The sequence below is a fragment of the Zosterops lateralis genome (assembly GCF_965231275.1).
Source record: "Zosterops lateralis genome assembly, chromosome: 3".
Taxonomy (NCBI): Eukaryota; Metazoa; Chordata; class Aves; order Passeriformes; family Zosteropidae; genus Zosterops; species Zosterops lateralis.
Window position 1 is genome coordinate 55,670,070 of NC_139764.1, and position 22,374 is coordinate 55,692,443.

The window sequence follows — 22,374 nt, forward strand, 5'->3', positions numbered from 1 at the left end:
TTTGAAAACCCCTAATGATTAATGAACAATGAAAAGCAGATTGAAATTTTTTCTTTTATCAAAACGACCACATAAAGGCTAATGTAAACATCACAAACTCACCACAAAGGAGACGAAGCTGCATCTGCACTAATTAGACACATGACAGCTTAATACACTCCTGCATACCAATAAGCAGAGGTTACTCTGTCCCTTCCAAGAAATGGTAACGCATCCTACAAGCTAAATGCAGTTCTTGCAAAATGTACTATAGAAGCAGCTGTGCTGCAGTGAAAATCCAAGGTTCTACCACAGGAATTATTAAATAAGGAAAACCTCAAACGATCAAAACCGTGCAAACCTATAAAGACATTGCTTTTGAAAAACAGTTTAACCTTTAATTGCTAACAATAGAAGGAAATAAAAAAATAGAGAACCCTTGAGGAAAAAGACTCAGCATGTGATAAGCTCATTAAACATCGAGTTTAATGAAAACCCTATTGTAAACAGCAGTAGGATATCTCCTCCACTACTCACTGATTCAAATCACGTACAGTCCTCCCCAGGGCCCGCTCCAAATGGAGCCGCACTTCTACAGGCTTTGTTGTCAGTACGTATTGGAAAGTTAAAGTATTTTGCATGAATAAACTCCCCCTATTTGTTGAATTCATTCACTGGCTCTAGCCAACAATATACAAGAGACTAATTATTAATACAATGAAATAAGGATTTCCTAGAGAGCTAGAGCCACACATCATCTAGCTGAGAGAAATTCCGATGCAAATTAGCTATCTTTAGGAAGGAAAAAACCCACAAAAAAATCGGGGTTTGTTTATTCAAATTTCATAATAGCACTTTGTCTCCCAGAGAAAAGAGAGAGACTTCACACAAACATAAGTTTGTGCAGACCCAGCAGTGCAGTAATGTTCTTTCTTTTAATTCTTTGCTCCTCCGAAACTCATCTTTTCAGAAAGCCCGATTAGTTTACGGTATTAGCTCTCAGCTTCAGTGGCTTGGGTGTGAATTCCTTAAGTAAAATCGAGTTTTTGGCACGGCAGGCTGGGATCCCGCTGCCCCCCATACATACACACATAACCCCTTGCCACGCTGCTAATCCCCTCCGAATTTTCCTTCATCAAGCTGAAACAGCAAGAGAGTAACACCTTCATTTCTCTCATGCAAATATATTTTTAATAACATATAAACGATGCTAACTTCCATATTTCCTCCAATCTCACCAAGTTCAGCTCTTAAGGTATTTTATTGCCTTATTGCTTGATTGATGTAAATCAGCACCCTCAGCGCGGTCACTACCTTTTCTCTCTATTCCCCAACTTCAGACACCAGGTCACAGCCCTGTCCTGCACAGAAACACGCAGTTATAGCACCTCCACATCCATAAAGCCTCACATCACATCCTACGGCCGATTGAGGCGATATGACACTTCCTCAAGTTTCAGCAACCTTTGCTTGGAAGCGGTTCTCACTGAGATAAAAGCAGTAAAGCCATCCCTTTAACTCTAACGCCCTGCCAGGAAATCCCGAGTCGGTACCGCGGGGCTCGGGCTCCGAGGCTTTAGAAATCCATGCTCGGTACCCGGGGGCTGCGGAGCCCGGGCAGCGAACCCAGCCGGGTGCCACAGCGCCTTACCCGCCAGCGTCACTGTCCCCAGCATGGCTGAAGCCACCAAGCCCCTCTCCCGCTCCGAGGTTCCTCCCAGGGGCGCAGGGCAGCCCCAGCCGACGGCAGCCAGAGGAGGCGGCAGCGGCTGGGCGGACGAGGAGAGGGCTGGCCGAGAGGCTGCCCGATGAAGTCTGCCTGTCGGACGGCTGGGCTTTCTCTCCCCCGAGCCCCACGGCCGCTCCTCCGTCCCGGACAGCCCCGGGCCCCGCCTGCGACCGCCCCCCGCCCGCCCGCCCGGCCCGTCCCACCGCCGGCCGGCACCAGCGCGGAGCCTCACAGGGTCCGTCCGGGAATTGCTGCTTCGAGCCTTTATCTCCCCTGCCCCCAGGGGAAGGGAAGAGGCGCCGGGGGCCGCTCTCGAACCAGCGCCCGCTTCAGTTCCCGATGCAGCTTCCCACAAAGCATCCACACCCAACCTCAAGAGATGCTGCTTAAAAGCCCCATGCATTTTGGCCCCCAAAAACAAAACCATACAAAACACTTCTTTTTCCACACCAAAGTATTTACTCCTTTGCCTGCTACTGTGGGGCTGGTTTTGGAGGTTTTTTTGTTTTGTTTTCATTTGTCTGGAGGTTTGTGGTTTGTTTTTTTTTGTTTGTTTGTTTTGTTTTGGGTTTTTTTGTGTTGGTTTTTTTTTTTAATTGGAATTCTCTACAACCTAATTACTTATAAATTGCCTCAAATTCTGCTGCCGAGAGTTTGATAAACGTGTTACTCCAGATACTTGCAGTATAATAATTTAATGCTCCTACTGATAGTAAAAAAGGGATGCAATATGATAAAATAAAATGTAAAGGGTCAGTATCTAAATACAGGTGTCCTCCTATTATAGCAACAGTATTTCTATTTCGATTACAATTGATTATGTTGAGTATCTCCAAGTTCTGATGATACTTTGAGCCTTCATCTCTCTGACTGTCAAAGCCAACTTCTCAGCCAATTTACCAGAACATCTGGTTAACTTTACAGTGGCAACTTATATATTAATGAGTCCAGGTTATCTCTCAAGTGGTCTTCTGAATGCAAGATTCAAATAATGACAATGAGAACTAACCAACTCAAAAACCTTAAATCATAAACACTCCTTTACTGTAGGCAAACACTTGTGCTGTTTCAGTGCTTGGTGCCACAATGCTTTACTTCTGAGCTTAGACTTGCAAGCAAGGTGAAATAAACAATAGTGGAGAACATCAAGTGAAGAACACAAAGTGTAGCACTTAAATGGAACATTTTTCTATGTGGAAAGATTTCTCTGCATGAAGCAACTAAGGGATACCTCTTCTCCACCTTTATTCATCTGCCTAAGGACAGATGAGGTGGACCAGACTCTCTAAGGTCCAGAGGAGTGGACACAAACATCTAAACATAACCTTTACTTGAGGAACTCTTTTCATTGCTCAACTAGACAAGTTTTATTTGTCTCAACAGAGAGACAAATAAATTAGCACCAACAATTTCAGCTACCGTTACCAGCAAATACCTGCTGCATCACCTTCATAAAGGGATTTTTTTTACTTCAAGAGCAAACACAAAGAACTGTTTTCCCTTTCACATAAATAATGCTATCATGTAGACTTGGCTCCACTGACAGTGACAAAATTACAAAATTTTGTATTACAAGACAGGAATACAGTAGGAATATCACACAACCACAGGAAAGATGATTCTCAAAACAAAGCCAAGATTTTTCAGGCAAATCTCCTCAAATCCAAATTCCTACTGCTACGTTCACATCATGCCATGCAACTAGTTACACGTTATTACCTGCACTCAGATGGAGCTTCTCACCTCTTCATTACGTGGAATGTGATTTCCATACAACTCAGGATTATTCAAAAATAATTATAATCTTTGACTATTAACTTGAAACTCATGCCCTTTTAACAGCCTTTTCTTTTACTTAATCCAGAAGCTGAATACCAACATGAAATCTTCTGACACTACTTCCAAACATCAGGTATGTTCTCTTCCTTTATGACTCTGTTTAGCAAGTATCCTCTCCCCATCCCTGTCCACTTAGGAGTAAAATTTTAGAGAAGTGGAGTTTCATGGAAGATTAAAAAAATTGCATCCCATTTTTATAGTGTCAAAAGCCCCTACTGGTATGATTAAAAAAAAATTTAAAAAGGCACAAAAGCTCAGGATAAAATAGGGCAGTCTTCTATTTGGATAATAGCATTACAGCAATTAATCTAAAGATGTGACAAATAACTGCTTTTACCAGGATTCAAACCCTAGAGTACAGCAAGGGCTACATACATGCCTTAAGCTACTCTACAGGCTGACACTGAAGATAGTGCCTCATCTACCCTGTCCCCATCCCTTCCCTGCTCTCCACCACCAGCAGTAGATGCCTGCTCTGACTGAAAACCAGCCCTCTCTTGCCATCCTGCCAAAAAAGCCAGCAGGCAGCAGGACTGCTGAAGCAGATCTCTCAACGCACGTGTGTGAACAGGAACAGAGGGAAGCAAGAACAGGCTGATGAGAGCAGGAAAGGTGGGCTGCCAGATCACACAGGAGAAAAACCAGCACGTTCTTGACTGTACAGCAAGCCAAGGGAGACATTCCCAAGACAGAACACACAGCGATGCCTATGATGAGAAAGGTTTTGTGGTCAAATGCAAATCCGATTAAAAGCTGTAGGAAAGGGAACTTTAATCAACGTAAAACCAACGGATTAGCCTGTCCTTTCCTATGAGCAAAATCATTTATCATTAATATCACTAATGAATTAACATAAAAGGATTTCTGCCTTACAAAGGAAGGGACAGGCCTATGCAGGAACTAACACAAGAAGTGGAAACTGAGCTGTTCCTAACAGGTGGATGGTCAGATGGCAGCAGACAAGCAGAGACACTCAGAGCTGAGGGTGACCCCTAAGGGGGAACAAGTGGGCATCTCCACCACTGACACCAACACCTTCAGTCCACAAGCCATTTGTCACCTGAACCCTCTCCTACAGAGAAAACATCTCCCACATAACAGTGCCCTACAAGCACCTGAGCAACAACAGATCACTTGAGTAATACCTGTTCAGTAGCAGACAGCTAGTCAAGCCCCATTTCTACTTCTCAGCCCATTTAGCACACAGGCCTCTATGATGTGTCCACTGAACACACGTTTTTACTCACCATTTGTTCCAGCAGACTCTGTTTGGTCTCCAGGTGGTTCTTGGAGGGGTGAAGCCACCTCTGACTGCTGCTCACCCAGCTCCTTCGATGCTGTAACAGCTCCCAGCTGCAGTGGCTCCTGTGGTGAGGTATCGAGCTTCACACTGTCTTCACTAACATCAGGTACTGGTAAACTTGCATTTAAAGCCTGCACGGTCAAATATTGATTGAAGGATGGTAGTAGGGAGAGACAAAGAGAGAAGAAAAGAAAAAGAAAACATCAGTATTAGGCCAGATTTGCCCCCCCAACCCCCACAGAATATCATTCTCTTATTCTCATTTTTAATATATACATGCAAGCAATTTTAACTTTATTAAATAGAAGTACTTCTGTGAGGAAAAAAAACACAAAACACATAATCTGTGACTCTATCTTTCTGCTCTCCCACATTAAATATGTGGAAGAAGCAGGTCTTACAGACAGTGCCCTACAGCTTTGTGTAGAAATTGGTTTCTTCCATGAAGGAAAACTTCAGGATAAAGTGAATATAGATGATGGAGAGAAATTCTTCATTCAAAGTGTCTGGCACAACTGCTCTGATAAATGAATGAATCCTCTCTACAATACAGCCTTTGGTATTACTTCCCTACTGATGTGCTTATCTTATCATCATCAGCAATACAAATACAAAGAAACTGAATTATTCAGGACAGAAAGCAGAATACATATGGACATCCCATAAGGAAATGCAGTGAAATTGAGATTAAAACTAGAATTTTTGGACCTCTGTTATTAGGCAGAAACTATTCTTACAGGCAGAAGGAGCTTTGCAATTCTTTGGGACTCTGCTTTCTAGCATTTGAAATACTTTTTCTAGATTTGCTATTATGTGCAAAAAGAAGATCTGTTTTTCAGCTTCCACACTTGATACATTTTAATTATTCTCAGCATTTGTATTGGCCTGCCTTATAAGAAGAAATATACTTTCACAAGCATATTTTTATTTTAAAAGTATGGATTGTGTTGTGGTCATTATAAGATACTTAATTACCCTTTAATTTATTGATTACCCTTTATTTAATGAACTAGCTCTCCAACTGATTCTATTACCTTCCAACAGAAGCCATTTCAACTAATTAACCATTATTCCTGAAGCGAAGGTTTGAAGCTCCTCTGGTGGAACAGCAAACCTTAATTACGCATCATTGTCTTATGACTCGCCTGTATTCCCAAAATGCTGCCACTGAAGCCCTGTTAATTAATCAAAGGTACCACAGATACATTACAGTGAAAGACAAGACCTAAAAACTACACACCCAAAGCACTAAACTGGGATCAGGAAGATGCCACATTCCCAATGATTCTCTTCCAAACCCCCTCTACATAAACGTGAATGGTCAAATAGGGAAATCTATTTATTTATTTTTGTTAGTAATTAGTCTGCTGCAACAGAATTTCAAATCAACAGACAAATCAACAGAGTGCCAGGAAAAGGGCTTTTCTCTTAATCATCAGACTCTTTTCACACACTGGGTGAGATCTGGTAGAAGTGCCGTACCCCACTTCAACAGGCAATGAAGTATGTGCATCCAGATTCCCAATTTTCAGTTCAGAAGCCCTTAATTAAGCCAAATTGTTTCCACCCGGTGTTGTTGTGCTTCTCAAAGCTGCCTTTCACAGCCACATAATCCACCTCACGAAAAAGGATCCCATTCTGCTCCACTGCCAATACCACAGATGGAGTAATTTGGCTTCAGAGTTTTCACATGCTGAGACCAGATATTAAATAGAAGAAATACGGAATGGCTCAACACTCAGATTACATTCCCACTTCTCACATCATCCTGCCCATAAATCTAAAACACAGGAACTCAGGAGGGATGAAGACACCACACCACCGAACAAAGGCACGTAAACCCTGGGAAGCTCCTCTGCAGTTGCATACAGCATTAGCTGAATGGCAGTAACTGATTAAAGACAAGCAAGAAAATCAGACAGAGAAAACAACAACCTAATTCTGAAAGAGCTTTAAGATTCTTCAGTATAAATTTAGTATAGGACTAATATCTATTTTTTTTTAATAATAGTAAGTTTTACTGATTCATTTTGAAAGACAACTGCTAGTCCTGCAAACACAAGAACAACCTTAACTTGACCGGCTCTCAGGGAAGTTTGCTATCTGAAGAAAAAGCCATGGATTCCTATTTCAAGATATAGTCAGAATTAGCACCAACAATTCTTTCAAGTCACAAGAAAGGCAACAACACTGAATATCTTAGCATCCCTCACATTATTCAATGATTTCTTTACCTTTCTTTCCAAACCTCCCCTGGGCAGCACACCATTTTAAAGCTAGTCCCATGTATAGACACACATGTACAGACACAGTCAACCAATTGCCTAATAAGCACTAGTGGACTCTGCAATGAGCCAGAATACAAAGGTACTTGGTACCTCAATGCAGTACAACTTGTCCCCTTTCTACATTGAGCACAGACTGTTATGATAAAATACTAACAATGGTAGTACTTACTATTACCCCAGCTCTGAATTTATTCTACAATTCTGGTGCATTCAGTAAAACAGTGACTTTATATAATCCTAAAGATTTGTGTTCTCAGACCAAAATTCAGAAGTCACTGGGTCTAGCAGATAACCCTTTGGATCTGTTAAGTCTGCAATACCTTCCAGTATGAAAAACAGAATTAAATATAAAACATCACTAAATATAAGACTCTAAGCAGTTTTTGCAACCAGCCAGTATAATTATAATCCCTGTTCACTAGTTGTGGAAGCAGGATCCATCAGTCACAACTGAGTAAAAAATGTAAATACATGGAAAACCTCAGTATTTTCAAATCTGACCAGACCTGCAGTATAACCCTACCTTTTTACCCCAGTCTCTTGGGAAAGAGCTTGATGTGATTCTTGGCCTCGGGAAGGCAAACTCAGATTTTCAAATCAAGTGTTCTGCTTTAAATAACTGAATAATCAAAACTAATAAAACAATTGTATTTTTTCCAAATTAAAACATGTGCAAAGGAGAAGGAACCTTTGGGGAGTTTGTAAAGTGAAAGGATACATAACAGCATCATTATTTTAAAAAAAAGAAAAAAAAAGTTTTGCATTCTAAAAAAAGTTGCTCAGGCTCTTTATGAGGGTCAGTGCAGTCTGTCCCACTGCATTAGTCCTCAAAAGAAACTAATTTCAGTTTTCCTTCACATTAACTACTTCATTTCTCTGAAGGGATCTAAACTGCAGTTTAGTCCAATTATATCTAATTTGGTGAGGAGTGTTCTTAATTCCATTGAGAATACCTGTAAAGCTTGGACCAATACAACATCAGAGTTTAAAGAGATGGGTGAAAATAAAATTTAAAAAGACAAAAATTAATGGTATTAGGAATCTCTCTGTTCATCTTTATGCATTTATCTACAAGTAATGAGACATTACATTTGGCAGGTTTACCAACATTTATCAGTTTTTTGTGGCACATTCATTACACTCCTTTGATTATTAATTTATGAATGTGTTGTGTCATAAACACGGCAGCAACCAAGGAGAAGTGGTTATCCAGTTCACTGATCTTTCAGCTTCTTCATTCCCAAAACAAAGGGCCATTAGCAAAGCAACGCTCCAGTTTCTGTCACACCATTACTATACATCCTGCATGTATTTTTTTAATATTTGCCTCACATTCACCACAAAGACTGAAGCAAGGGCAGGCACCCAGCTAATGAGACTGAAATGTACAGAGCTGGTGCCCACATCGCTCTAACCAAGAGCAGCTTCTGCTCCACCTTGCACCCGGCAATGGGTCCAACTGTTAGACCCCATTAAACGCTCACTGAATTGAAAATGGATAAATTAACAGGACAAATTGTATGAGATGTGGATGAACTGCAGGTCCCAGGTCTCACTGTACATTAGCAGACACTTCCTTCAGGCTCCATTCTGGAGGGGTTTGCAACACCCAACCTCTTCCCCCACCAGCAATCACCATCATTCCCAACATTCCTTGTACCAGACCCAAATCATTCCAGGGATTCCTCACACCAGGCCCAAACGTACCAGAGTTAATTTTGCCTCATTCTGTTAATCCTGCTACACTGATTCTACATTAGATTACTAAAATAGCCAGATCCAGCTGTCTGAACAACTGAGCAAACTAACATAATGGTCTCTAGTATTTTTCCTGAAGTTTGATTTTGAAACTCTGGGAAAGACTGTTGGTGTGCTCAGGGGGTCTGCTCTTAGCACATGCTGCTTCATTAAAAAGAACTTCAAACACCAACACTTGGGAAAAGAAAAAATTGGATCATTCCAACTCTTTGTTCACAGCAGTTTGTCTTGTTTTGCATTAGCTAAACATCAGAGGTTTGTGGGAGACTTCGAGTTCCCGGTGAAGAAAACACAAGGCCCTTCCTCTGTAAGGCCCATAACAGCCCACTTAATTTCATTACCTGATTTTTCTGTCTCCTGGAGACAAAGCCAAGAGCTTTCTCCACTCCTTTCATCTCCCCATCTACCTCTCTTCTCTCCCAATTCTCAGCCTGACTTTGCTGTGACACCTCCTTATGGATGACTACTCTTGAAATCCAAATGGACAGAACACCCGAAACACCAGAAAGTTTCTGCACCCAATTCACCTCCGTGATCACTTTTTGCAACCTGTGAAAGAAGCACTACCCCCAGCCTGTTATTCTGAAGCCTGATCCAAACGGAGCTCCTTCCCAGGTCTCATACCTTCCAGGTAGTATCTTATGGAAGCACATCACAGGTTCAGCTCACCCAGGCTCTAAGGACCAGTCACAACAAGGGCTGAGCACAAAGCACGTTCCTCCCCTCTCAGCAACCACGCCCAGGCTTGCCATTTCCAACCTGGGGGACTTTCAAAGTCCCGACGCTCCTCTTTGCATCCCTTTAGCCTCTACCACATCAAACACAAGCTAATTGCCTTGGCTTTCAAAGTGCCCGCCATTCCCTCTACCACCTCCCTCTTATCTCGTATATGATTAGGGGGTTATTTCACGCTTTTGGAGCCGCTATAACACCAATTTCCATTGTGCATTTTTTCAATTACACATTTTTATGCTTTCACCCTAGCCACTCCACAGGCATGGTCAGCCCTCTGAATCTTACCACTGAATTGTACCAGTCTCTTCCTCCCCAGCTGGAAGTGCATAATGGGAATCAGACCCTGCTGAACCAGGGGAACCCTGCAGCCTCAGAGCAAATGTCTCAAACTGGGGCTCCCAGAGACACAGTCTAGGGACTCTCCTTGAATAAGCTTAGTTTCACCATTGCTAACGTAGTGTTTTCAGGCTGACTCAACTCCCTCACCAGAACGCAGTTGTTTAAACAGCAGATGTAAGTCTGTCACAGCTGTTATTTGTCAGGCACTCGGACAATAAGACACTCTGACATCTCAGCTGGTAACCTCTTTAGAAGAGACAGTTCCAAATATTTACTGTCTAGCACACACTTGCTCTCATTACAACACAGGTAGCATAATCAAGTTACTACTCAGTAATGGGAACCATCCCAAAAACACTGTTTGAATGACTTGCTGCTCAAGTGGGGGCCCTTGCATGCCAGCAAGCCAGGAATCCACCACACCACATTTTCTAGTCATCAATCCCCATTAAAATATTAACTCAGACAAACCTAAATTGTGGTGCAAAAGTAGCTTATTAGCATGCCTATATTTTATCAAATTCTCTCTGGAAGCTTCCCTAGACTGTTTCAGGTAGCTGCTCCAAAAGAACTTGGCTCCTTCCACAAGGCCACAAAAAGAAACCCGTATTAAAGCTGGCACCTCAAACTTCTAAGTAAAATAAAAGTGACGTGTGTGTGTGTGATTGCCTCTGTTAGCTGCAATGCTGGTAGGATGACACAGCTATCCTGGCATCGCTCGCACGGCTTGAAGTGCCATTCTGCCCCATGGGAGGGCACCACGCTGGCATTTTTTTCCATCTCTCTGATGCTTAGCATCAAAACTGGACGTTGAATGAGAGCCACTTCACTACTATGAACAGAGCGGGTGCTCACAAAATGGAGATGCCCAAACCAATCCAGTCACATGCTGCCATCAACAGAAGTGTCACCCAGCTCCCTGTTCAACTCTGGACACAAGATCCTGCCTGCTCCTCTGTACCTGCAGCTTCTGCTGAGTCCCAGAAGACAACACATTTCGCTCAATCCACAGAGAATGACCTTGCCAAAAAACTGGAACACTTTTCCAAAGGCTTAGCTCCTTGAATGAGCTTGCACAGTGCCAGATTCAATAACGGAGAAGCTGCAGGTTCTCTCGGGAGGAGACAGGAGCACACAAACCACCTCATCGGACATCTCGATGGCTTTTGTTAGTTCAGGACACCAGAGGTTTGTCTGGCCTTCTTCAAGAGCAAAAAGATCTTTTTCCTGCTTCTTGCACAATTGAAATCTGGTAAATCCTTCTCAGGTCAAGCTTCAGGCCTCTGTGCTGCTCAGGACAGTCAGCCCAAGAGGTTTCAATGAGTTTTCACAAGCTCACTGCTACCAACAGGTGAAGTATTTTCATTTCCCCTCCTGCCCTGCTGGAAATGCTTGCCTTGTCCTGGCTCTTGGTCTCACCTCCACAATGCAGGAGTCAAATGAACTCACAAGCAGATCAGGAAAATGGTCCAGCAAGAATAAATTTCAGTTTCCTGAAAGGTTAGTGAGTTTAACCTGCTTACAGAAAGGCAAGGTTAGGACACAACACAGCTAAGTGAGACTGCGTCATGAGGCAAAACAAGGAAGAACAGGGGAGGAAGAAAAGGAGGGGGAAAGAGCATTGCTGCTTAAACAGCAGGGAGGTAACTCCATCACAAAAATCAGCCTTCTGTAGAACCATACCCTGTCTCTTGGTTTCAAGAGGACCTCGGGTGTCAATTCACAGATCTGATTAATTCAGTTCAAGCAGCTGAATGGATTAGTACCACCAGGATCTGTCACACTTCCCTGTAGAGGTGGCTTTCCACAGTGGGGGGTGGGTATGCAAGATAAGGAGCTCCTCCATGCCAGAGTTTAAGTCTTGTCTGCCACAGTAAAGAAATCCCCCCATTTCGAGTCCTACTACTATAGTAGGCTGGAAACTCTGGAGCTGCTTTATGTGTAATTCACCAGGAACTTTTGAGAAGATGGGATCAAGAGCAGAGGTACTCACCCCATGAGCCCACATGTAACCCACCGTGTTCACAAGCCAGTGCCCCAAGGCCCCTAAATATCCCTTGCTCCGCAGACCAGGCGCCTTTCAGGGTCCCTGGGCTGTAGAAGTGAGCAGTACCAAAACATACACCCTCCCTTTTAGTAACCAGGACACCCAAAAACTGGTATCTGGCCAAAGAGTCACATGTGACTAACAAAACAGCTTAATGCCTATAAATTTGTTCCTTTCTAGAAGAAAAGGTGAAGAGGTTTTCATCTCGTAAAAAATGCAACTACGTCATGAAAGAAATTTAATTAAATATTTCAAGGATTTCACATGACAAAAGAAAGCACAACTTCTCTGAGATTTTATAGCCTGTATAAGACTAGTTGCTTAGACAGTTTATTTGTAATTGCCCTGCCAAGGCTCACTCAAGCTGGATTCCACTGAAGTCAGTTTCCAAAATTTTTCTTCTAAAAGGGTTGTAATAAGCATTTTAATTTGGAAAATGCAAGAAAGAAGACCACCCTCCAAAGGATTCCCATTGTATCTTCCACAAACAAATTAGCTATCTGACACATTTCTCCAGGGGCATTGCAAGACCTGGTAATTTTCAAATTCAAAGAGCTGGAAGGAATAATGATGAAGAACTGCCACAAATCTGCATGAATTTACTTTACTTTAGTGAGAAAAACAAAAAGAGACACAAAAAAGTATGACTGAAACTTCATCAAAACTTGTTTTTCTTTTTATGCAATGTAATGGAAGGCAAAACCAGCTGTTTTAGGAGAACAGCAGTAATATAACTTCTTATACCGGGAAAATGGTAATAGAACTTCCCCAATTTCACACAGTTCTACTTGAATACTTGGGCACAAATCTACTAGAAAACATTTTTCCTAAAGCTTAGAAGACATAAAACACAGTATTAATAATAATCTGCACTTAAGAACTCTATTAATGTGATTCTCTTTTTTTAGAGGGTCTTAGTTCCCATAACTGGATAAACATGGCTATGAATATTTCGTCCCTTCTTCAAAGTCGCTTTATCTTAAATTTTAAACAACCACAATAGCCAAATGCTCGCCTGATATAAATTCCCTCTTTTTAAACATCAGCATCTGAATTCTAAAATTGCCCAACACAACTGCTAAGTATTTTGTTAACCAACACCAATCCCCAACGCTTATTTGGTTAAAAAGAAAATAAAATAAATCTTAGTTAATTTAAAGTTCATTCGCAATGTGGTTTTCAAATCTGTCAAAACACGCACAGGGAGATCTAGTGGCAGCCAGGAACTATGGGAAATTCAACTTGAAAGTTAAATCTGAACCACAAGGTCAAAGAAACAGAGTCATAACTGGTTCTCAAGCTCTAATACACCCACGCACCAGTCACAGAAACTTCGGCGTCTCCCTGCTCTGAGCACCCAAACTCTGAGGAGCCCAGAGAAGGGGATCTCGGTAGAACGTGGTTCTACCTCCTCACAAACTCCCCAAAGCCACGCTATGTAAACACACAGATGGACATAACCTCCCTTTCAGTCCCAAAATCCCCTGAAACGCGCCTATTCCAGAGGGATAAATGGCTTCATTCATAATCTATTTTTAAACGCCAGACATGTTTTAAAAGAATTTCTTTCAATTCTTCAACGTCTTTATTTTAAATCACACATACCCCGGGCTGGGAGTTGTGGAGTCCCTCCCGGTTGCCCCCTGTGCGGTAGGACAGCGGGCCGCGCCTCAGCCCGGGCCCGGCCCTCACTGCCGACACCGCCGCCCCTTCCCCACGGCGATGGGCCGGGCCGGGGGCTCAGGTGAGCCTGGGCGGGAAGGGGGGCCCGGCAAGGCTGGCGCCCGGCCCAAAGCCCCGCCGAGCCGCCCGCCCGGCCGCGCCCCGCCGCGCCTCCCACCTGCTCCCTGGGGAGGGCAGAGGATGGGGCGGGGGGGCTGCGGAGAGCCGCCAGAGCCGCGGCGCCCCGGCCGCAGGACCGCAGTCAGTCAGTTGGGAGGCTCCTTGGCGCAGACCGCGGTGGTGGTGGGTGCGGCTCCTCTCGCCGCGGCCCCGGCCGCACACAAAAGGGACGGCGCCCCCGCGGCCGCCCTCGCCCCCCGCCCCGCCGCTGCCGCCGCCGGCGGGAGTTTTATGACTGCGGCGCCGGCCGTGGCGCAGTCCCGGCCCCGCCGCGCCCCGGCCCGGGGGCCGCCCTGTGCTGCGGCAGGTGGCCACGGCCGCGGCGGGAAAGTTTTCCCGGCCCGGGGGTGCGGCGGGAGCCGCCGCCCCTCGTCCCCCCTCCCCGTCTCCCCGCCGCCCCTGCCTTACCTTGGCGGGCTCTGCCGGTGCCTGGGGCTCCGCCGCGTCCTCCGCGGACAGCGGCTCGGGCGGGGTGCGGGGGGGCTCGGCCCCGGCCCCGGGCCCGTCCTGCGGCTCGGCGGAGCTGCCCGCGCCCATGGCGCTGCCCCGCGGAGCCGGCGGGGGCTGGCGGTGGGCGGCGGCGGCACAGCCGAGAATGAAGGAGCCCGGCTCTCCGCAAACTCCTTTAGGGCGGGAGAGGGGGTAAATCAAAAAAAGAAAAAAAAAAAAAAAAAAAAAAAAAAGGAAAAAAAAAGGGGGGGAAGGGGGGAAAAAATGCGAGAGCGGTGAGGAAAATCACCTCCTCCCCTGGTCCCCCCGCCCGCCTGCCTCTTGCTCCATCACATGAGCAGATCCCCGGACACGCCTTGCAGCATCAAACCGGGCTGATAAGGAGCGGCCAAGGGGGGCAGCGCCCTGCCCGCCGCCGCCTCTCCCCGCCCCTCCCGGGCACCGCCGGGGCGGGGGCGCCGCCCGGCCCCCGGCCCTGACTCAGCGCTGCGGCCCCTCGCCGCTCTCCCGGGGCCGGGACCCGCGCCCGCCGCACCTTCGGGGGCTCCGGGCCGGGGACTGCGGCCCCCGCCCCGCCAGCGCTGCCCCTCGCCCCCCGCGGGGCTCCTGCCGCCCCCTGGGCCGGGCGCTCGGCCCCGCCGCACAGCCCCGGGCCCCGCACCCCGTCCCGCCGGGCCTCACCGAGGGAAGGACGTCCAGCCTTCAGCCCATGCAGAAATGTAAGGTCCCATGTCTTAGACAAGTTTGAAGAAAAAAAAAAAAAAAAAAAAAAAAAAAAATCAAGCCGCCTTTTTGGTTTTTGTTTTGTTTTTTTGTTTTTGTGGTTGTTGTTGGGTTTGTTTTTTTTTTATTGCTATGCAGGATAGGTCCCCTATTATTAATTCATGCCAGATCATGGCATAAGCAAGCAAAGCCAAGAATAGGATAGTTGCTCTCCTCGCCCAGAATGCACAAAGCATCTTTCCCCTGCCACAAAAGCAGGACCAGCATGTATACAGGCAGGCTCTTTCCTGGTACTTTCAAAGATATCAGCAGTGAAATAGCGCACACATTAAATTAAACTGACCACAATGTGCCAAACGGATCCACTAACTGTTCTTCGCTGTAAGTATAAATTTTTTTCTAAACATATGCGTGTACCTGTCCTCTACAGAGTTCATAGTTAAAATCAGGAATGGTGTGAAGAATTGATAGTACCTACACAATTTCCTTTAGAACATTTAATCCAGTCCCCACCCACCCACCAAAGAACTCTTTCATTCAGAAAAAAAAACAAAAAACCACCCCGTTCTGCTAAAATTCCGTTCTACAAATGGCCTAATCTTCATATGCTGGTCAGTTTTTTCCCTAAAAAATCAACACATACCAAGTCAATGACTGAAAGAGCATTTTCATCATCTCCCCTTAGCTAACACAAGAACCTACTGGAATTGTTTGTGTTTATTGGAACAAAACTGGTGTTGTGGATCACAAAGTTGGGATCAACATCTCCCCCTTTCTGCTTAGTCTTCCTCATTTTCAGAAGAGAGAGGAGATACAGGTCTGAGCTTTAAGTAGTGCCTGAGTCCCTGTAGTAGAACTTACCCATAGCCACCCATCTGGATAACCCATCAGCCAGCACCCACAACAGGGTGCAAGGAGCCTGTTCCCAGCCTTTCCTGGCTGTCATCCTTTGCTGTCTGTCTCTGGCGGAGAAAAAGCCAGCACTACCTCCCTTACACACCAAATCTGCCTTTCTCCTTGCCCTCAGCTGCTCCTTTGCAGGTGCAGCTGAGAACAGAGTCCAGCCCAACTGCTACAGGGCTGTCTTGGGTTCCCCTTCACTGTGGATCCTGGGCATGGACACAGGGGATTGCTGGAGAGGGGAGGGCCAGCCGTGTGGCTCAGTGGCACACACAGAGATTGGGAATGGCATGTGCCACAGGGAGATCAGGGTTTTGCCAGGGAGTTTCTCTGAAGAAGGGAAATGTGACATAATTCAAGGTCTGTGCCACATCATTTCTCTTTTCACTGTTCATTGACCAGCTATCTAAACTTGCTCTTTAGTCCTTTTGCTTGCGCCCAGCAGCCTCAGAGCAAAGATACTGCAAGCACTGCAACTGAGAGAGACACCTCTCAATGCCTGTTCACCAGCCATTTTCTGAACACAAATTACTTTCTTTTGGCTGGCAGTCTTTGGCTACATCTGTTCAGTGAAATAAAATGTGCTGGGGGTGGCTTTCTGATGATAAGGTCGAGCAGCTTGGCTTGTGTGTACACTCATAACTTCTTCCCAGTCTGGACCAACACGTTTCTGCAAACTTGTGATGCAGACAGCAGTGAGCTGTTGTCTATCCCTGTATAATCCCTGATATGGGCACAGCTTCTGTCTCCTTTCCTCTTGCATTTATGTATTTGCTTTTGTTTTCTTTCCTGGAGTACATCTAGCATAAGAACTTTTAGGAGAGATATCTGACATCTCCAATCTTGTCCAGAGGGCGGTTGGTTCCCAATTTGCCATTCTTGATGGTCTGCACCCTGCCTGTGCAGAAGGAATCATGATGAATGACAGGTCTGACTCTGGCATTTGTCAGCCTGTGTTTCCCTGTCTTCTGCCTGTGTGCTGGGGTGGTTATTGTCCAGACCTTTACCCTGAACGCTGCTACTGCCTCTTGCTGTATCAAAGTGTTGTTCAGGCACTATGTCTGTTTCTCTTGACAGCCTTTCCAGTGGAGTGCAGTCACATAAGCTTCTGCTGGTCCTCTTCCAAAGTCACCAAGTGTTGGCACTGAGACGAGAATATTCGAGCTATTGACAGAAGTATGCATGCACACTTTTGAGGATGAATCCAAGGAATCAAGAAAGATAATAATTAAAGCTCTACTGGCATGTTAACTAGAACTATTTCCAGAGGAAACTCTTACTAAGAGGTGCAAGCACAGCCCGTCCAAATGGCAGGACAATCTTTCAGCATTGCAGCTAGCACATGACTGTTTTAAAACTCCCCTGAAACCTGGATAACTTTCATAATGATATTTATAATGCAGAGTCTGTAGACAGGGCTTCATTTGCTTACTTTTAAATTTGCTTCTTTTCTAAAAGCATTTATGATTGATGTAACTGCTGCTGATGCTTTTGTACGGAAGAGATGAACCACGTCTCAGTCTGTGACCCTGTGTTAATGAAGTATTTTCCTGCTGTCTTCTGCCCCATCCATGATTTTCCCCATGCACTCCTTCCAGCCTCGATTCTGCTGGTCCCTGCAAGTGGCCACAAGCTTTGCTGCTGTTGGCTGCTCTGGCTGATCCTGAGGAGGGGCAGGGTGGATGGGGAGTCAGCAGCAAGGTGAGGATGGGAGGGCTAGTCTCCAGCATCTGTGATGGGGAGCAGGGCTGCCTGCCCAGCTGGCATGCCAGGGGCTCTTCCATATCCCATCCAGGCTGGCTGTTCACAGGTTTGTGTGAGACAGTGGCTGGGAGCACTGGCAGCTGCCTGGAGCCCTGTTTACATGGAGGCTCTTGCTTCCTTTATCAGTGGCAGAGCTGGACTGGGATATTTTTGGCATAAAAGCTGAGTGGAAACATATCACGTAAGTGTTCTCAAAATGGGAAGCTCTCAAGAACATACCTTAGATCTGGATAGAGAATATAGTGCTCTGACTTCACCTCAGCTGTATTTACTGCAATCTTCAGCTTTTTTCCCCTCCTCTCTCTTGTCCAGTTATGACAGGAAATTCTAGGATGCTGTTAGAAATATGCAAATATGCCTAAGGAGTTAATATGTATCAGCCAAACAAAATGAGTGTAAAAAGAAGAAAATTACAAAAATAGCCGTGTAAAAGTAGTTATCTTGCAAGCAGCGTTGATAATGCCATAGTAAGAAATAATGAAAAAGGAATAAATTTTGCTAGTAGAAGACTGTTTCTTAACTTCCCAGGAGTTCACATATCCCTGAAAAATCACAGTGATAGATAAAATAAGCAGAACCTTTACCTCTAATAGGTTCACATTACAGAGGTTATCTGTATCAGAAAGACTTATTCATGGATAAAGACACACATCTGTGTGTCACACATAACAAAACTAAATTGGCTCCTCACACTGTGCAATTTAAAAATAATGTTAGTAGCAGAAATTGACTTCAGTCTTGAATTTGATGGTTATTTCAGTAAAGACCATATATTTGTGTAGCAAGTGTGTCATTCAGCAAGTAGCTGCACATCACTGCAGCACCCAGAGCCTTGTTGGACATCCCATAGCTCTTTCAGGAGAGAGACGCAGCCTGTAGTTTTCTCTAGTACCAATCTGTCTTTACTACTCTCTCTACTACCCAGCCAGTGGTTTCTCTGTAGTTTCCCTGTGGTTTCTGTCCTCACCAGTTCTTCACTTGTCCTGTTCTTCCCAGGAGGTATTGGACAGATATATTAAACTTCAGGAGTCTAACTGTTGTCACCTGCCCATGGACAGTTTTTCACAGGGGCATGGGACAGGGTAAGAGATTGCAAAGGTCCATCCCATTGGGAGTTTGGCTGAGGAGATTCACAGCCCAAATGATCCCATCTCAAACCTGTAAGAGCTCTGATTATTGGACAGGCTCTGATCTGTCTATATAAATATATTGGTGTTTCCAGGAGGCAGTGTTTGGGTGTTTAAGCTTGAAGGTGACAGTGGATGAAAAATTTTTCTTAAATGAGGAAGAAAACTAAAATTTGGCTTTATAAAGAAGGAAAAACAAAACTATTCTATATGGGTTCTCTTTTCATGAGAAAAGATGGAATAAGCTCAAAGGACTGGGTTTCATCATTCCCCTATAGTGCCAAGTGGTCCACTTCCTAGCTAAGGAGGAGCTGTAGTTTAGTTTCATGTTATCCGTATAATAGTCATGCAGTGTAATAGGAGAATAAATAATGTGGTGTGCAGGTGCCAGGGGACACTAGCTTACGGGCAAGCTTAGTCACAGTGGCAGAGATGGAAGAATGTGACCTCCACTGCAGTGTTTTATCTGCTGCACAGATAAATGCATCTCGCCCAAGAAGCCTTTCAGGCAGTGCTCTGAGGAAATTCCTCATCAAGGGAGGAATGCCCAGAGGAGAGATAAAGAGGCATAGAAGGTCCCCCTAATGCCATTACCCCATTGTCCCAGCAACAGGTGAGTGAGGCTCTTTTGTCTTCAGGAAAAAACCTCTGTGGCTTGGGACTTAGCCCATTGACTGTTTAGAAATGCCTTGGCACTACTGATGTTAACAAGAATGGCAGGGTTCAGAGCCAGCAGGTGCAAAAACACCACTCTCAAAATTAACTTGGAATCTGGAGTGGACCTAGAGAGTAATTTAGATTGGGGGGATCCTCCAGAGGTCGTCTAGTCCAATCTCGCTCAAAATAGGGTGAGCTTCAGGCTTTGATGAGGTTGCTTAGGGGTTTGTTCAAGTGAGTTCTTGTCCCTGCTTCTCTGCTGCCCAGTGCTTGCCCCACATGTGCACATCAGTAGGTAAAGAAAACACCTCTCTGTCACCAGCAGCAATGTGCTTCCAGTCACTGCTGCTGAGGGATCCCCATCCCTCACAAGCTTGGCTGTCACCCTGAGATGCCCATTCTTCACTTGCAGTCTCTGCCAAGCCTCTGTATCCCCGTCTGCTCTCCCAAAGGCTTGGTGACACAAGCAGGGAGACACCCAAGAGGAGACACTCACGGCCACCCCAAAAGGCACCCAGCTCTGCCCACCTGGACAGACACATCCCCCTCAGGAGCCCTGTCCCATAAATGGGAATCAGGATGTGAAGCTGCTCTGTGTGCTCTCCAGACTACCTGCCTCTCTCATGTTTCTCACCATGTTCTGTGGCTCCTGACAGAGGGTAAAATGTATAAAAAAGAAACACAGACCACTGAGATTGTGTCTTAGTACTATCACATTCTTTCTCTGGCCTGAGCAAGCACTGTGCTGCTCTGCTAGTACCCACCCAGAATAATTTCCTTCACCAATTACCTCTTGACTGGTCTCTTTTCAGCTTACCTCTGGATCTCCACCAAGCATAATTTACTTATCTTTGGCTTTCCCATCTAAACTCATCATATTTGTAAGTTATCTTTCAGTACTGGCAGTGGTCATAACTATCCACCTCCTTCATTTGCTTTTGAGATTTTCAAACAGGAGCATCTGTGCTGTGCCCTATGCTGCTCCTGATGCCTGGAGGCAATGTCCTTCAGAATCTTCATTAAATCATGCCTTTGACATGTCATTTATAGAAAATGAGACCACAGATAGGTAGCAGTGTGGCTGACCTATGACTACTCAGCAACATTATTTTCTTATTTCCCTGTATCCCTTCATGGGCCCGTTGCTATCTATTGCAGACACATCAGGTTTCACCTCAGAGAGTCAGCCCTTTTCCCTTAACCCCTTGCCTGCATGGTGTCTGTCAGCATGGGCTGGCAGGGGTGTCCAGGCACAGAGCAGTCCAGTGTCCCTGTCAGAGGAGAGGTTTCACCAGTGAGCCCCCCTTGTCCAGGGGGGCAGAGCCATCGGGTGGTCTTCTGCTGGGCAATGCCTCCTCCCTCTCCTGGACTGGTGCACACAGCCACTGAATTGAGGGAAGCCACAAGATGTGCTGTTTACAGTACTCTGTAATGGCATTGTAAATTTCTGGATGCGAGCAAAGTGCTTTTGTTCTGGCCAATATAATGCCAAATATAAGGGGGTCTGGTGTGGCTCAAAGAGCCTGTTTCTGAAGTAATACAAACAGTAAATACCCCCTGGCCATTCATAATTCATTATTTTTGTTGTGAGCAATCCATAGAAATTCTAGTCTGATCACTTGACTGACAAAATACAAAGCAGCACCTAAACTTTTAAACGTAAGTTTTTAACTTTCTGCCAACGTGATCAAAAATAAGGTCACTCCTAGAAAAATAACCAAAAGAAAGATAGCCAGAAAGATAACCATCATCATTCAGACTTCTAAATAATACCTAAATTGAGACTTGAGCTCAAAGCACTTTTAGCCCCTTTATTGTCAAGGCACATAGAAAAATCTTACAGATGGAGAAAGGATGCAAGAAGTAGAGTAAGCATAGGTCATTTCTACAGTCCTGGTTTTGTCTTAGTTTGTAGAAGAAGGCACTAGCACACCTGACAGGCAGAAATCTTCAGCAGCAGGGAGAACAATAAGAACCATCTTCAACCTCTGTGTGGGTCTATGTTTTGGAAAACAAAAAGTAGAGAGCCTCTGGCATGAAGACAGGAGTCTTTCAGTAAGGCACCATGTACAGATGTAAAATTTAGATCAAGTTTTCCAATTTTTACACATAAAAAGGTAAAATCCTTTTCTTGATGGGTCTCGACCTTTATAAATTTATAACAATATTAGCACAGATTCAGCCCAGCCAGTAAATGATCTCTGTACCTCTGCTGTAACAGGAGGGACAGTGACCCAGCTGGTGTCATTTCTAGGGCTGGTCAGGCTGCCACTGCACTTGAAGTGATCCTTGATAAGATTTCAAGTGAAAGGAGGGAAAGACAGAAAGAAAGAAGGCAAGGAAGCATCCCCCACTTCAAATTCTTCAGGCTGACCTGTCAGCTTCTATGTTACTACATTTGGACTTGAATTTCTTGCCAAGGTCAGAGCAGATTAGAAGCTGCTTTCATATCTGACAGAAATACTACTCCCCGGTGAACAGGGGGGTGTAGATCCAGAATCTTTAAGTGGAAAGAAAAGTTCAGTCTTCTCCAATCATCAGTATAGAGTGCGCAGGGGCCTCCCAATATTAACTCTGGCCAACACCAGCGGGTCATCTTCTCTTCATAATCCCACATTCTCCCTCTCTCTGCTTGGATCTGAGCTGCAGACTCAAAAAGCACGACTGAAAATACCAGAAAAACAGTGAGTTTTGAAGGATCATATGATCATCTCATGATCACTAGTATTTGTTCCTTTTTATGCTCTTTGTGGGAAATATATACTACTTTTTTTTTTGTAAATCACTCTTAAAACACAACAGCAGAATTATGTGCAGCCAGGCAAGAGTTTGATTTCAGGAGTGACCTCAGGACTCACATTTCCTCTTGCCTGAAGCTCAATTCACATTTGTAG

At 45.0% G+C, this 22,374-nt stretch overlaps 1 protein-coding gene across 3 annotated transcripts in view; it reads right to left on the reverse strand.

Annotated features, from left to right (window-relative positions):
- Positions 1 to 15,092, reverse strand: part of AKAP12 (A-kinase anchoring protein 12) — a 30,966-nt gene extending 15,874 nt beyond the window's left edge. The window contains exons 1-2 of one of the 3 annotated variants that reach the window (XM_083855991.1): positions 14,268 to 15,092; positions 4,795 to 4,981 (exon numbers count right to left, since the gene is read on the reverse strand). In XM_083855991.1, coding sequence (XP_083712117.1) covers positions 4,795 to 4,981; positions 14,268 to 14,396 — 316 coding nt within the window. In that variant the 5' untranslated portion in view covers positions 14,397 to 15,092. Of the gene's footprint in view, positions 1 to 102; positions 140 to 1,630; positions 1,662 to 4,794; positions 4,982 to 14,267 lie in introns of those variants that run through there. The other 2 variants (XM_083855989.1, XM_083855990.1) reach the window with 2 other exon arrangements.
- Between the last annotated feature and the right edge of the window lie 7,282 nt (positions 15,093 to 22,374).